Source organism: Gymnogyps californianus, chromosome 2 (genome assembly GCF_018139145.2).
Source record: "Gymnogyps californianus isolate 813 chromosome 2, ASM1813914v2, whole genome shotgun sequence".
In the NCBI taxonomy this organism is placed as follows: domain Eukaryota; kingdom Metazoa; phylum Chordata; class Aves; order Accipitriformes; family Cathartidae; genus Gymnogyps; species Gymnogyps californianus.
In genome coordinates this window covers 38123948-38136342 of record NC_059472.1, presented here as the reverse complement: position 1 = coordinate 38136342, position 12395 = coordinate 38123948, and the positions used below count along the sequence as shown (strand labels likewise).

Genomic DNA, 12395 nt, shown 5'->3' with positions numbered 1-12395 from the left:
AAATATGAATGCATGAGATTTTCTTTGTTGCTTGATCTTTTTTTAAACGCATCTGATTGATCACATTCCATTCCCTTCAGAAGAGAAAACCTGTCCTTTGTCGTTAAAAAATAAATGCCATGTCTGCTCTACCAAACTGTATGGAAAAACTCTACTGTAATATGATCTAAAATAATGATATTTCCATACATTTTTAAACTTGAATAGAATGACTGGTTGCCTCCTTGCTACAGAGCTCTGTAGAATGGCTTTTAAAAAAATGTTTCCATGTAATTCCATTAAATTCTAGAGTTTTGAAAATATTTTCTATCTAATGATAAAAAGATATATTTCTATGATGCCATTGCTCCACTTGCTACAGGTAAGTCATAGTTCTCCTTTCAAATGGCAGCAGAAGGGGATAATGGCTTATGTTGGAAATATTTAACGTTGCTACAGTAGAAGTGGCAACCTTTGGAGGCTTGAACCCCCAGGCACACTGCCTCCATCAATCTACTGACCCTGTCCTCTGGTACCACATCCTCACACACTCACGTGCTTGCCACAGCTGTGCTCAGGGTGCTAAGCCTGGAGCGTGGGCTCAGAAAAGCATCAGCCTGCCCACGCGGACTGGACCAGAGCTTTCACTTACACTGGGAATATCAGTTAAGCGGTTTATTTAAAGGAAGCTACAACTAAATTAGTTCCTAAAATAGCAGGGATCGACTTGTGTGTATATGGCTAAATCATTTTGGTGAAGAGAAGATCAGGACTGAGCTATAGTCTGGTCACAGTTCCTGTCTTAGCACAGGAGAGGAACGCTTCTTTTGTAACCCATGCCCTTGGTGACGGGTACAATCGAGTTACCTACTCTTAAAAAGTTCGATGCTGTACAAGCTAGACACGTGCCACCCAGCTAAAATTAATTTGTGTGAGACCTTATTTTGGTTACTGGCCTAGAGTAAAGGCCGTAAGGACCCAGTCCTGTTTGATATTGACAGTCCTGACCTGGGCCTCACAAAGCTCATCAGCAGAGATATAGAGTTAAGGGCATAAAGGTCTATCAATACCTATAACTCTTGCTTCAGATTAGTTCCCTGCATAAGAGCTTTGCTGCATTAAGGCCAAGTGCCCAACATTTTGCATCATGAACCCAAAAGAAATTACATGTTTCATATTTCAGACAGATGTTAGATAACATGCTAATTAAAGTACACGAGTAGTCTGAGATCAGTCTTAGTGAGGTTATTTACATTTTTAAATATGAGCAAGGGTTCAGTCACACTCCCAGCTGGAATCCTCATATGAAGTCATGTTGCTATATTGTCATCACATCCTGTTGTGTCAGGACATTAAACTGCACCACTGTCTATTTAGTTATCCCATGTGGCAGGTTTAAGTCTACACTGAGTGTTCAAGTCAGCCTTGGACACTGCTATATGAATGTACAGTATTTCATGCTGATACCTTAAGTGTTGTCATCAGAAACTCATGAGCAGCAAGTTTGTTTTAAACTTGTTTTCTTTTACAGACCTGAAAGGAAGTGTGACCAGCCAATGTGTGAAGAGCACGAAGATGAGAGAATTAATATCTATTGTTTGAACTGTGAAATGCCCACCTGCTCCTTGTGCAAAGTCTTTGGTGCCCACAAAGACTGTCAAGTTGCTCCTCTCACAAACGTTTACCAGCGACAGAAGGTAAATATCTTTTTGTATCTCATAGTCCTCCCAGCAACTGACAGGGCCATCAACAGGAAAGTATTCCCATGGGCTTCCTGCAAGTCTCCAAAGGGGCCTGGGGGTGCCTTTGCCATTCCTGTGTGTGAGTGAAAGGCTCACACAAATCTGTAGGAACTGTTTAGAAACACAGGAAAATAAATTTATGAGAGATCACACAGAAAGATATTACAGCGTCCCAATTTTTGTCAGTATAGCGAGTAAACATTTTAGATGGCAATTTGGTGTGAAGCTGAGGATCTCTCTTTCAAGGTTCCTAATCTCTTTTTTTCAGTGCTTTTAGATCAGAAAAACAAGTGGGATTTCCAACACATTAACAGGAAAGAGAACAGAGCATAACAAATAAAATAGTTATCTATCAGGCACTGTCATAGTTTAACCCCAGCCAGCAACTAAGCACCATGCAGCCACTCGCTCACTCTTCCCCACTCCCAGTGGGATGGGAAGGAGAATCGAAAAAAAGTAAAACTCATGGGTTGAAATAAGAACAGTTTAATAACTAAAGTAAAATAAAATATAATACTAACAATAATAATAATAAAATATAATAATAATAGTAGTATTGAAAAGGAATATTAAAAAAAAAAAAGAAATAAACCCCAAGAAAAGACAAGTGATGCACAATGCAATTGCTCACTGCCTGCTGACTGATGCCCCAGCAGCGATCCACCCCTCCCAGCCAACTCCCCCCCCAGTTTATATACTGGGCATGATGTTCTATGGTATGGAATATCCCTTTGGCTAGTTGGGGTCAGCTGCCCTGGCTATGCTCCCTCCCAGCTTCTTGTACACATGCTTGCTAGCAGAGCACGGGAAACTGAAAAGTCCTTAACTTAGGATAAACGCTACTTAGCAACAACCGAAAACATCAGCGTGTTATCAACATCATTCTCACACTAAATCCAAAACACAGCACTGTACCAGCTACTAAGAAGAAAATTAACTCTATCCCAGCCGAAACCAGGACAGGCACTTTTGCCTTTAAGCATCCCATTTTTAAGAAAAGTTAAGTGAAAAACCTCCTCCTGCAAGTGAATGCAGGAATATTCAATAGTTGGCAGCACAGAATGTACCTAACATCTTCTGCCCTTGCTGTCACCAGTAAAAGACTTGTTTATTTTTAATACAGTATTAATTTAAAACCTGACTCACTGGGTTATCCTCCTGAGATAAACAGCTCATTTTTCTGGAGGGCTCCAGTGGGGCAAGCAATCAGACAGGCCAAGTTTGCAATCCCAGCGTTCAACTTTGTCACACAGATGCTTGTGTGTGGAAACTACAAATGAGAAGTCGCTTTAGGAAAGTAGTTACAAACATCCTTTTCAATCAAAAAAGGAGGGAGAAGGGGGAGAAGTTTCTTGGACTGAATCCATGCCCTCAATCGCTCCCTTTGCATGGAGATTTGCAAGCAGTGGTTTCCTTCCCAGAGTGCCTGTGGAAAGGGGCTCTCATGCCCAAGACTGGAGGCGTAACCCGGAGGCTGCAGGATGCGTGCTTCAAAGGATCCTTTACAAAGCTGTGGAGGCCACGGACATGGTTGCCTCTGTCACTACAGCAGTGTGCCAAGGGCCCCTCGCCCTCTCCAGCACCCTCACCAAGTTTCCTAAGGACTAGCTTCTCTGTCTCTCCTCTTCTAAGGATACCTCACAGCCATCCCCATCCCCACACTCAGGCCATTTCCTTGTTCCACTTGTTTCCCTCGTGCCAGTGGCTCAGCCTCCACCTTCTCCTCCTTCTTTTCTCCCTTCCTCTCTCACCACGGCCCCAGCCCCACTGCCCTCATGCCAGGGGCTCTGTAGCGCCCTAGTGCCTCCAGGTCCATGGGTCACCTCTTCTCCTCTTCAGGGCCAAGAGCTACAGTCCTCAGGGAAATACCACGGTGGCGTGGCTAGACCCAGACACTAAAAAAACCAACCCCTCAAAAGACAAAGTCTTTTCTCTCAACAAACCCAAAGGGAATATTTTGGGGCTGTTGAAACATAGTGCTCCAGACAAAAGCATCTAGAAGAGCCTCCTAGAACAAAAAGTGCTTCCTCCTTTCCAAATCACAGTTTCTTCCCCATGAAAAGTGTCAAAATGTCAACGTTTTCATAGTGTTTTGGGAGAGGAAACAAACGTCAAAGTACTAGCCGGTAACTTGTGGGCAGGTAAAGCTCCAATTTTCCTTGGTTCTGGTGGAAAGAAGAGCTAATACCCTGGTATGGCTCATTTGTCTCCCGCTCCCCACTGTTAGATGTGCCACCCTGAAGCGGGGCAGCGTCTAACACCCTTCTGCTTGCTCTCCCCTTACTGCCTAGTCTGAGCTGAGTGATGGCATTGCAGTGCTGGTGGGGAGCAACGACAGAGTGCAAGGGATAGTCACGCAGCTGGAGGAGACCTGCAAGACAGTTGAGGTAGGTATGACCTCTTTAAATGCAGTTATTTCAGTGTGAAGTCACATCTTTTAAACTGCTGGTAACAATCATTCTTTAACAGACCTCACTTTACCCAAATGCATTCCCACATTGTTTCACTAAGCCATTACCTGTGGCTTTGTACATTATCAGCTGTACTGCCTCAACCAAAGAATACGTTCTGCTACCACATTGGCCATGTGGCAGAGGACAAAGAGTAAGGATAATCCATATCAGCACATCTTGCTCAGCATTCTTAGTGGCATAGGACATCACTGAAGTTAAAAGCAGATCCAACAAAATGCCATCAACTCCCAGCTCATTTAACATCTAAGATCAGGTTCTAGAGCTGTAAAAGACCGGTGTTAGTCTAAAGCCTGACTGGTCCTGTGAACAGAGCCTTAGTCTCAGCCACAGAGTAGCCACAGCATAGCTCCCAAATATGTCAGTGAGCTCTTTATTTGGTTGTTTTGCCTTCTGTGCAAAGTAGTTTTTTAATATACTTATGTTGTCCTTTAAGGAGTCTTGTTTGTTGCTCATGGGAGGGAAGAGTTTGAGTTCTTACTGGATTTTCTGGTAAAGGTCTTACTCTGGCAGAGCTGGAATTAGTTTTGTGTCATTCAATAGCAGAAGTGGCTTTCATTTCCTCCAAGAGGTTTGCACCAGCAAAGCAAATATAAATATCAGCTCTGACCAATTTGAGCATCACAGAGCAATAGGTTGAAATGAGCTCATATGAATTGATTTTATGATCAGAGTTTGATGAAGCATCTAGTGAAGGAGTCGCATCCCTCTCAGCCCAATTAGAATTATATTGACTCTTCAGAGCTGGAGCAGAAAAGAGAAATGACAGAGAAAAAGAAGTTAATCTAAGATGTATAGATTCTAATAGGTAAGAAAAATTCATTCCACAATCTACGTACACAATTGCCCAAGGCTCCTATTTCCTCAGAGCGAGGAAGAACAGAAAATGTCCAAGTTTGGTTCAAAGAACATCAAACCATTAGCCCAAGTAAATGAGAGAGCGCATTAGCGGCAGTCAGAACTTTGTAGTCAGGAAGCCTTCACGTTGCAAGGATGAAGTTGGCTGCTATCAGGACTTTGCAGACAGAAACAAGCCTTTCAAGTAGCTTAACTGCAGAAATTTGAATGATACAAAAGCAAAAGCTTATACTCATTTAAGTTGAACTAGCTGAACCAGAAACAAAACTTCAAACATCTAGTCTGAAGTATGGAGAAAACGCTATACTAAAAATACCTTAATAAACACTACAGTTTCTGAAACTAGCTTCCTCAGAGTCATCCACTCAGTTTAAAGTCTAACCTTTAAACTCAAAGCCCAAAGAAAGTGCAGCCATTTTACCTTCAGATGTTTTAACAGGCTTTTCACGTTTAAAGTCAAAGATTGCAGAAAATAGATCTTAGAGCTTACCTTGGCACTTCCATGTTACATTTCAAGCAAAGCACATTTCCTACCATACAAGAGCTTTGTCTGAATTGACATCAGTTTGTCCTTGAAGATGAAAAGCTACAGCTGGAGCTGAGAAAAGTGCACACATGGAAATAACGCTTATAATCCAGGATTGTCTCTTCTCTCTGCTTAACACTTTGCAGAGAACAATACATATCTATTTTAGCAGAAAATACATGATCATTTTACTTTTAGATGGAGTAAGCAATAGCCTACAGTTCTATATTTAGCTATTGCTCCTACCCAATCCTAAAAACCAGAAAAACAAACAAAAAATTGATTAATAGTTGTATAGCTTTTAACTGGTTGAAAGGTAGACCAAATTCACATATTACACTGAAAATAAAAAAAGGGGATATAAAATGCTAAATACTGGAAAACAATAATAAATAATTAAGTACTGTTTAGCCCTGTAAACAATATGAGTCAAATAATGAAGGAAAAATTACAGTGTTTCTTTCAAATGCTAATAGCGTAGGCCAGTCAATACAGATACTTCAGAACAAGAAGTGCAACTCATGCTCAGTGGCAAGGACTCCTTTCTTTTTGCTGTAGCTGTGCTTTAAACAACAAAAAGGCTGAGAACTTTTTAGAATGGAAAGTCATGTATTTGTTAACCTTTTTCATTACTCAGAATCTGATTAGGATAATTCCATCAAGCAGAGACTTCGTATGGGAATATTTTATACATAAAGAATATTTCAGAAATATTTCAGCATTTGCAGTTAGGAACCTGTTTTGCACTCTCACTCTTGAGGTTCACAACTCTGTAATATCTGCTGGCAGGAAATATTATATATTAGAGCTTAGAGATAGGGAAGGATCTCTCAGGGCACCCTGCTATCACTCTCTTGCTCTTCTTCCCCTAACACTTGTCCTGTGTCAAATGGCAAAGATAGCACACATCTGTCTTGAAATTAAGATTGTTTTACAAGTGATCTGAATGACATTTCAGAGGACCTCATTGTAGACTAAACCGAAGAGGCGTGTGGAGCAAGCAGAAGTGCAGGCAACACAGGGAGAAAGTCAGGAGAGGAGTGAAAGAGGAGAGGAAGATTATTTGAGGTCTGAACAACAGAATGATGTGCAGGAACCGTGACTCACTTGGTTCGAAAACTTCCTTATCCCCACCCTATAGTTCACTAATCAGGAATTTCTGGGAAGTGGCAAGGATCTCCAGAAGGGCAGAACAAGCCTGCCCCCCACAAGGAGTTTTAAATTAGGAGCACCTGTTTAGCCTAGTCTTCCTTATTGGGAAGCAGAGGTGGATACTTGGGTCAATGCAACAAGATCTGTATTCGTTCCCCACCCCTCAATGTAGACAGTGATTTTTGGCCACACATCCATCTTTGAAAGGCTTTCTCCTTTGAATGATACAGAGCAGACTATCACCACTCATAGGAAATAGCTCTGGCTGAAAGTCAAGAAAAAAGTGAGATTCTCTCTGGCCAAGTCCTATGAATAATCAGTCTTATCACTTCCAAAAGTACTGTGGGACTGTTGATAATCCTGTGCTGCCAGGATCTCGGCTTTATGCCTCAAGGGACGAAGATGAGGAATTGATTCAGCCTCAGTTCCTAGCAAAGAGATTTAAATAATCACCACCATCTGCAACCAGATATAACCACAATAAGGTTGTGCCCATCTGTGTGCCCTGGGGCACACAGATGACTCAAGTACTTCTATTTGGTAGACCTCAGACATTATAGATAACCTGTCTCCGATTTCCTCCCCGTAAATCCTCCCTTGCAAGTGCAGTGTGTTCTTGTTAGAGAGCGCTCAATGAAGCAGTCATCAAACCCATCCTCCTTACTCCATGAAATATGCTATGTTGTCTGGTTGGAAGGACAATAGAAGTGTCTCAAAAAATGATGTGAAAATCAGTGCCTGAAGGTAGGGTTGGAACCTGATTCCTCCTTCGTGTCTTTGTGCTTTTGTCATGCACCATTTTCTTCGTGGTACCTCTACCTCCTTCAGGGCACAGTAAATGGAATATAATGGACACATATTGTCAAAATACAGTCTAAGAGGACGTATCTGAAAATCAAGCCCAGCCAGGATAGTTCCAGGTTCTCTGGTAGAAAAAGAAAATTCTCCAGAGCTGATCTGAGATTATTGCTCCTTTAGAAACATTCCAGCTGCTACTATGGTGGGATTTTTTACTTTTTCTGCAGACTTTGATGTATCACTACAGGCATCATAAATACCTTTCACAATTCTTCAGCAGACTGACAAGTTATACAATAACCTGTTTGGGGGCTTTCAGGGGCTTGAAACACAGAGTTTGAGAACAGTTTTAAAACTTTTGTTCCAATAGCGTGGACTTCAAAAATCATAAAAGTCTCTGGGGCCATTCAGAATCCTTTGCACTGTTCAGAAAGAGGAATTTCTTTGATGAAAATGCTTCCAAGTAACTGTAAAAATAGAAACTCTTTTAAGAACATAACATGTTTAACATAAACCAAATGATTCACAGGAATGCTGCAGACGACAGAAAGAGCAGCTGTGTGAAAAATTTGATTATCTCTATTCTGTACTGGAAGAAAGAAAAAATGAGATGACACAAATAATCACTAGAACCCAAGAGGAGAAACTGGAACACGTCCGCTCCCTGATGAAGAAGTATGCGGATCATCTGGAAGCTGTGTCAAAGCTGGTTGAATCAGGAATCCAGTTCATGGAAGAACCAGAAATGGCTGTGTTTTTGCAGGTATAAAGTCTATAAACAGAGATAGAAAAAGAATGATGGGTTTAACAAAATACTATTTAAGCATTTCTCAATTTTAGGCACATTCAGAGTTTGGTCATCTTTGAGTGAACATTTATACAAACTCATTTTTTAAACACTTGCATCAGCACAGACAAATGACTAGTCTTCTTGTGAATAGTATCCAAAACAAGAACGTGAGTATTTGCTATTTGCACCAAAATATACTATCCTGTGTATGAATTTCTGGTCCCCAAAGATGAAACAGGAATTTTAACATTTTCCAACATGTCTTTATTGTCCTACCACTATAATATACGCGTATATGAACTTCTGTGAGTTATAGGTTTCATTTGCATATTGACAGAGTGATTAACTTTCCAAGAATTAAATATTTATGTTGTAAGTCACATTTTTATGCCTTGACTTCTTTTTTTTTTCTTCTGTTTTCTTACTATAAACTTAGGAGAGCTGATTAGGAATCCATTAGCAGCCTGTCCACTGAATTCATTGGTGTAGAATTTCTGTCCTGCAAGTTTACAATTCCTCTATATTAAAGGCTGGAAGGGTGTTTTCTACAAAAAAACCCACTTATTTTCATCAAAGAATTGCCTTTGAAGAGTATAATATTCTTTCCAGACAAATAAAATCTCGTGGCTCCAGAAGTATGCCCTTATAGATAGTCAAAGAAATAGTTACCGTGACTAAAGGTGGTAACGAAACAATTGCTTTTCACCACAAATACACAAAAAGAGCAAAAATATTTCCATTTCATTTTTGTAGAAATTGTACATATTTCCCATCATATTCAGATTTTAATTAAAAAGTCTTCAATGAACTAAAAGGTTTACTCAGCTGTATACTAATTACCATCCAAATTTGATCTCATTCATAGATCTCATGGCTGTCATTTATGAGATCCATAGTGCGTTTAGAAGCAGCCAGTGTAAGAATTAGATCTCAATGCATAAAATCTCTGAAAAAATGGAACCATTTAAGAAGTCAGTTATTTCCTTTTTGTTTTCACAGAATGCCAAAACATTGCTACAAAAGTAAGTATTTAAACTTGAGTATCTTGATCTTTATAATGAATTACAAATCACAAATTTATCTGTAAATCCAAATGCCAATAACCAATCTCTGTTTTAGAATTACTGAAGCATCTAAAGGATTTCAAATGGAAAAAATAGAGGATGGGTATGAAAATATGAACCAATTCACAGTGAACCTCAGTAGAGAAGAAAAGATAATACGAGAAATTGATTTTGACAGAGGTATGTCATTTATTTCACCTAAATTGCTTTCTTAAATTGCAGCTGTGTGTGATTTACATGATGATACTGAGTAGGAAAACTTGAATCAGATATTTCTCTCCATCCCAAAGTGTAACTAGACCATTTTGTATCAATTATAATCAAAAGCAAAAATCCATCACAGTTAAAAAATCACATAACCTGTTGACACCATTAATCTTACCTTTTATGTGACCTCAACACTTTCCTAAGCGCATGATCTTTACTGACTCCTCATGTGAAGGGACCACAAAATTAAGCTTTTATCTTATTCTGTACAGTCCTTTTTCCCTAAAAGGTGTCATTATTGTATGACCTGTCTGCTCTAAAAAGTCATTAAAGAAACAGAGTGTTTATTACTGAAAAAGTACTTATGAAAGATACTTTTTTTTAACTCTTCTTTTATAATAATTGAGAAATGTAACAGAAATAATCAAAATTCAAGATCACAGAGTTATAGAGGGAAGCAAAAATTGTCATCATCTTTGACGCATTTAACATTGTGTCATGTCATTTGTCCTGACATCATGACTAAACGTGTTTAATATGTCTATATTATAATGCAAAGTTGTAATTCTACATTTACCAAAGTAGCCTGAAATCTAGACTCACCTATGCTTTACCTTACAGAGTAAGCCACAAGAAGTTAATGGAGATGAATGTTTCAAATAAGCAGATCTCTCCTATTAAAAGGCAGCAGTAATAGTCATCTGGATATCTCTGATTTGCTTGCTAGCACTGGATTCTGCTAGTACATTTACATTTACCTTTATCAGCCCAGTTCAGTCTCTTGCAGATGCCACGCATTGCTTACTCCCCTGCCACGACTTATACTAACTTCAGAGTGCATGGCTGCTCCCTGTGAGGGACCTTGCATGCCTGCTGTGCAGATCTTGGTCTGTAGATTGGGATCTGTGGACTAGCTGTACTTGGCACAGGGGCCCAGGTAGTGGGACAGCAGTTGTGGCACCAGTCAGCAGCAGAGGAGCAGGTGCCATCTCGCAGGGCCGTGAACCTCCAGGGATTTGTCCTGGGAGGGACAATCCCTAGTCACAGCCTCATGCCCAGTTCGTCCCTCTGATCAGCCACAGCTGCCACATCCCTGCCACACACGTGCACCTGCCAAGATTGTGACCTCCTGCTCTGGGCACACACCCCCACCATGTGATGGGAAATGTGACACCCACCTCTTGGGGACAAGGCGTTAGCAAGGGCTTTGGCAACCAGGAGTTCAGTCCTACATTTGAAACTCCTGCTACAGTCAATGAGGTCCTCCGCAGCCAGGGGACATGGAAGCAGAGATTCACCTCTCTGCTTACAGGAGTGTTGTCTGAAGAAACGTTTCTCCATTACGAGGGCGTTACTTAATTTGCAGATCTACATTCCTTCTACATACTCAGGCAGAACCATAACCTGTGCAAAAAGTGCAGCCAGTTTGGAGCTTGGGTTAATGCATCCATCTAAGTTTATTTCTCTGAAGTGCTAGGATGGCCCTGAACAACATCCGATGTTTGGGAGGATGAATAGCGTGATTATGCAAAAGAAAATGCATTGTTAGAGGGCTCCCTCTGGAAACGAGCTGAGCCACAAATGCTGACAGAGGATGTGTCAGATGACGCAAAAGCGATGGTTTGACCAAGTTTGACAGTCTGGTTTTAGGGAGGTTGGTATCCCAAACCTCTAGTCATGTACTGCAAAGCACTGACCTGGTAAAGATTTATTATGATGGCTTCAATGGTGTTTAAAACAAACATATACCTGATATTGCAAGAGGGACTTTCTTCCTGGCAGGTTGTGCCAAACCAGGCGTCCTATCCCCAAAAAGTGCAGGGCTGTGCTGCACATCCCTCATGAGGATAACTGCGTTGGCAGGACTTTCTGTTCTCCTTCCCATGGAAAGGGCCAGTTTAACATTTTAACAAGCGTGTGTGTTCTATGTCCTTACTGCTGCGAAGCGCCTGCTGGCAGCTCCATGGCAGTGCCCAGTCCACGCTGGCGGGAGCAGGCTTCTCACCAATGCCCTCTCCCCAACCTATGTCCTCTGCCAGGCAGCAGATTATCAGTAGCTTTGCAATGCAATTGTAAATGGCTTTTTAATTACATAAAGACTGTAGCCTTCTTCACGTGGTGCTCAGCCCTGTCCTTTTACGCGTGTCCAATCAGAGGAGGAGGGAGAAGAGGAAGAGGAGGAGACGGTGGATGGTGAAGATTTGGATGAAGTCCGCACAGAGTCATCAGGAGAGGAGGAGGTGGAAGAGGTGGAGGAGGAAGGGGCTGAGAGAGCATCACAGCCACTTCAGCAGGACCCCGAACCGCAGAGCGCAGCGGGAGAGCCCCCGGCCGAACCCGCTCCGGTGCCGCTGCCCGCTGCCCCGGCTGGTCAGGTAAGTGCCCCCGGTGCCCCACTGCCCTGCCAGCTATGCTGAATGCGCCCTGGCAGAGCAAGAAGACGCTCCCCTGTGGCCTGTAGGCACCGTACGTCAGGAGCACGGCTAAGGGAGTCGATGCACTGGAGAGCAAAATTGTTTATTGCCCTTGTACACATATACACAACTGTACCCTGTCCTCTCAACCTGCGTATAGATCGCTTGATAGGCAAAAACTTCCGCTGCTAGATAAATTGAGAAATATATGGGATACATAAGATATAAATAAAAGAGATTCAGTTTGGGGGTTAAGTGCATTACAATGGATATTCTGCTTGCTGTGATTTAACTCAGACTAACTATTATAAATGAAATGGTTGTTAAAATATTTACATGAAGAGAACTTGGCATTCCCTCTGGATTTAGTGAGCTTTCCACCATCGATTTTTAG

General features: G+C 41.4%; 1 protein-coding gene across 2 annotated transcripts in view; it reads left to right on the top strand.

The window, feature by feature from the left end:
* Positions 1-12395, top strand: part of TRIM55 (tripartite motif containing 55) — a 38868-nt gene that overhangs the window by 7112 nt on the left and 19361 nt on the right. For both annotated transcript variants that reach the window (XM_050891363.1, XM_050891364.1), the window contains exons 3-8: positions 1511-1676; positions 4013-4108; positions 8056-8289; positions 9316-9338; positions 9436-9560; positions 11742-11962. In XM_050891363.1, coding sequence (XP_050747320.1) covers positions 1511-1676; positions 4013-4108; positions 8056-8289; positions 9316-9338; positions 9436-9560; positions 11742-11962 — 865 coding nt within the window. The remainder of the gene's footprint in view (positions 1-1510; positions 1677-4012; positions 4109-8055; positions 8290-9315; positions 9339-9435; positions 9561-11741; positions 11963-12395) is intronic.